Raw genomic sequence first — 3,838 nt, forward strand, 5'->3', positions numbered from 1 at the left:
GTACTTTTAAGTGGAAAGTTTCGTTTTCTTTGGGCTATGTCAAAAATGTAAATAAGCCAGGCGTAGTGGCTCACGCCTGTCATCCCAGCACTTTGGGAGGCTGAGGCGGGTGGATCACGAGGTCAGGAGATCGAGACCATCCTGGCGAAACCCCATCTCTACTAAAAATACAAAAAATTAGCCAGGCATGGTGGCGGGCGCCTGTAGTCCCAGTAACCCTGGTGAGCGGAGATCGCGCCACTGCACTCCAGCCTGGGAGACAGAGCAAGACTCCGTCTCAGGGAAAAAAAAAAAAAAAAAGTAAATAAAATAGATGGTGTAAAAACCAGGTCTGCTAAAAGGTCCCTGCACACCCCTGAGGACCAGCCCTTGTGCCAGACGGCCCCCAGTCCTCCACCAGGCGCTAGTGGCTTCCAAGATGCCCTGCTAGAATCTCAGGAGCTCCCAGGCCTATGGTGACAAGGCGGCCCGCCATGAGGGTCAGAGCTGGAGGCCCACCTTCCCGCCTGCCCCATCCACAGGGCGTCCTGTGCCGCCCACTGCTGGCTGACCTGCTGCCGGACATTGGCACAGAAGGCCATGTCGGGGTCCAGCTTGCTGTGGTGGAAGAGATCTGGGGACTGCAGCTCACCCCGTAGGGCACTGCCTTTGATCAAGTAGATGTTTGAAATATAGGGCACATTCCAGACACCACTGCGGGAGAGAGAGAAAGAGGGTGGGGTCAGAGGCTGGTGGTGGCGAAAATGGAGGGAGTCACAGGCTGGTGGTTGGGAGTCACAGCCTGGGGTCTGGGGAGTCTGGGCCGTGAGAAGGGGAAGGCACAGGCTGGGAGGGCACAACTGTGGTGATTTGATTCCCCCACCCTGGACACATGGGCCTATTTGTCAGGAAGTCCTTCTATGTGTCTAACTGCAGTCTTCCTTGCTTCAGATTCTACAGGAATCTGAGGGTAACAAAGACAGGAATATTGGGGAGGGATCCCCACAAACCCAGGCAGAAGCCAGATGAAGGTGTCCCTCACCCACCCCCACCCTACAGGTACTCACATGCGCCGCCCCTGCACAATGTCCACGTAGTCCTCGGAACGGGCATAGTAGCCATCTGCACTGAGAGCCCCCCAGAAGTTCGACCACAGCCTCCCATGCCGGGTCATCAGCGGGGCGATGACGTTCCTGAGGAAGGGAGCACCTCAGTGCGAGTGGGAGGCAGCACTAACCAGGGATGGGGGGAGGAGGGAAGGGGGAGGAGGGTGCCCCTCAACCTGCACGCAGGGGTCCCCAAGCACCTCACTGGGACAGACAGTGCCTTGGCTGGGGTGTCGGGGGTTTGGCTCTTCCGGTACCTGCTCCCTTCCATGGGGCAGCCAGGAGCAGACAGGGCAGGACACCTTCTCTATCACAACCTGGGGTATCAGGCTGGGGATCCACAGCTCCGGGTAATGGGTGAGGCCAAGGAGGAGGAGGAGGAGGAGAAAGAGGACGAGGAAGATGAGGAGGAGGAGGAAGAGGGAAAAGGAGGAAGAGGAGGAGGAAGACAAGGAGGAAGATGAGGAGGAGAAAGAGGAGCAAGAGGAGGAAAAAGAGGAGGAAGAGAAGAAGGAGGAGGAAGAGGAGAAGAAAGAGGACGAGGAAGACAAGGAGGAGGAAGAGGAAAAGAAGGAAGAGGAGGAGGAAGACAAGGAGGAAGATAAGGAGGAGAAAGAGAAGCAGGAGGAAAAAGAGAAGCAGGAGGAAAAAGAGGAGGAAGAGGAGGAGGAGGAAGAGGAAAAAGAAGGAAGAGGAGGAAGAAGACAAGGAGGAAGAGGAGGAGGAGAAAGAGGAGCAGAAGGAGGAAAAAGAGTAGGAAGAGGAGGAGGAGGAGGAAGGCAAGGAGGGCTCCCACCCAGGGACCAGGCCAATCCAGAGCAGTGCTGGGCGCAGACGGAGCAGCCTCACTTGTTCTGTTGGATCAGCAGCCGCAGGCTGTTGGGCTCGGTCAGGGCCACATCAGCATCCACGCTGAAGTAGTAGGTGCAGCTGCGGTCTTGCCGGCACAGGTCTCTGCAAGGAGGATGCAGGGTCAGTGCACCTGATCCTGGTGCACTGGTGGCTGCTCACATCTGTGATCAGAGTCTGGCTTCACCATATACCAGCCAAGGGGCTTTAGAGAGGTCACACCGGCAGCCTCAAAGGTCCCTCCCGACTCTGAGTCCCAAACCCCTGGACTTCGGGGCTCTCACCCAAGGCCCAGAGCTTGGCAACTGGTATCAAGTGCCCTGAAAACCCCGGTACTGGGAAGAACACAGCCCACAGGTGCCTACATAGCCCAGGGTGGGGAGTAAGCTGGGGCTGCCTTTCTGAAATGCAATTCGGTAACTTGTACCAAAAGCCTTAAAAATCTATGTTACTTTTGTTTATCTGGTGCAGGACTCAGCAAACGAGGGTCTGTGAGTCAAACTCTGGCCCTCCCTGGTTTTATACAGCTCATGGGCTAAGAACAGCTTTATGTTTTTCCTTTTTTTATTTTTATTTTATCTTATTTTATTTTATTTTTTTGAGAACGAGTCTCACTCTGTTGCCCAGGTTGGAATGTAATGGTGCAATCTCAGCTCACTGGAACCTCCACCTCCCAGGTTCAAGCGATTCTCCTGCCTCCACCTCCCAAGTAGCTGGGATTAGAGGTGTGCACCACCATGCCCAGCTAATTTTTGTATTTTTAGTAGAGACAGGGTTTTACCATGTTGGCCAGGCTGGTCTCGAACTTCTGACCTCAGGTGATCTGCCCGCCTTGGCCTCCCAGAGCGCTGGGATTACAGGCATGAGCCATTGCACCAGCCTTTTTTCCTTTTTTAGAGATGGGGGTCTCACTGTGTCACCCAAGCTGGAATGCAGTGGCACAATCACAGCTCAGTGCAGCCTCAACTTCCCCAGTTCAAGCAATCCTTGGCCTCCCAAAGTGCTGGGATTACAGGCGTCACCCACTGCACTTGGCTGGTTTTATGTTTTTAAGTGGTTTCAAGAAAAAAAAATCAAAAGAAGAAGATGTAAAAATTATGTGAAGGTCATCACCAGGTGCAGTGGCTCATGCCTGTAATCCCAGCACTCTGGGAGGCTGAGGCGGGAGGATAACTTCAAGCCAGGAGTTTGAGACCAGCCTGGGCAACATAGCAAGATCCTGTCTCTACAAAAAATAAAAATAAATTAGCTAGGCACAGTGGCTCACACCTGTAATCTCAGCACTTAGGGAGGCCGAGGCGAGTGGATCACTTAAGGTCAGGAGCTCGAGATAGGCCTGGACAACATGGTGAAACCCTGTCTCTACTAAAAATACAAAAAGTAGCCAGGTGTGGTGGCATGCACCTGTAATTCCATCTACTCCGGAGGCTGAGGCAGGAGAATCGCTTGAACCCGGGACGGGGAGGTTGCAGTGAGCGGAGATCACACCACTGCACTTTAGCCTGAGTGACAGAGTGAGACTCTGTCTCTAAATAAATAAATAAAAATTTAAAAATTAACTGGATGTGATGGCACATGCCTGTAGTCCCAGTTTCTTGGGGGGCTGAGGTAGGAGGATCGCTTGAACCCAGGGGTTTGAAGCTACAGTAAACTATGATCCTGTCACTGCACTCCAGCCTGGATAACAAGAGTGACACCAAGTCTCAGAAAAAAAAAAAAAAAAAAAAAAAAAGACATGAAAGTCAAATTTCAGTGTCCATAAATGAAATTTTGCTGGAATGCAGCCTCACTCATTCACTTACGTATTACTTGTGACTGCTTCTGTGCTACTAGGTCAGAGCTGAGTGGTTGTAACAGAGCCGGCAGAGCCAATTTGCAAAGATTTATGACCTAGTCCTTAGCAG

General features: G+C 52.6%; 1 protein-coding gene across 1 annotated transcript in view; it reads right to left on the reverse strand.

Annotated features, from left to right (window-relative positions):
* Nucleotides 1-3,838, reverse strand: part of PLOD1 (procollagen-lysine, 2-oxoglutarate 5-dioxygenase 1) — a 48,332-nt gene that overhangs the window by 13,705 nt on the left and 30,789 nt on the right. The window contains 3 exon segments of the mRNA XM_011996636.1: nucleotides 552-693; nucleotides 1,047-1,172; nucleotides 1,935-2,039. Coding sequence (XP_011852026.1) covers nucleotides 552-693; nucleotides 1,047-1,172; nucleotides 1,935-2,039 — 373 coding nt within the window.

The sequence above is a fragment of the Mandrillus leucophaeus genome, unplaced genomic scaffold (genome assembly GCF_000951045.1).
Source record: "Mandrillus leucophaeus isolate KB7577 unplaced genomic scaffold, Mleu.le_1.0 Scaffold52, whole genome shotgun sequence".
NCBI classification, from domain to species: Eukaryota; Metazoa; Chordata; class Mammalia; order Primates; family Cercopithecidae; genus Mandrillus; species Mandrillus leucophaeus.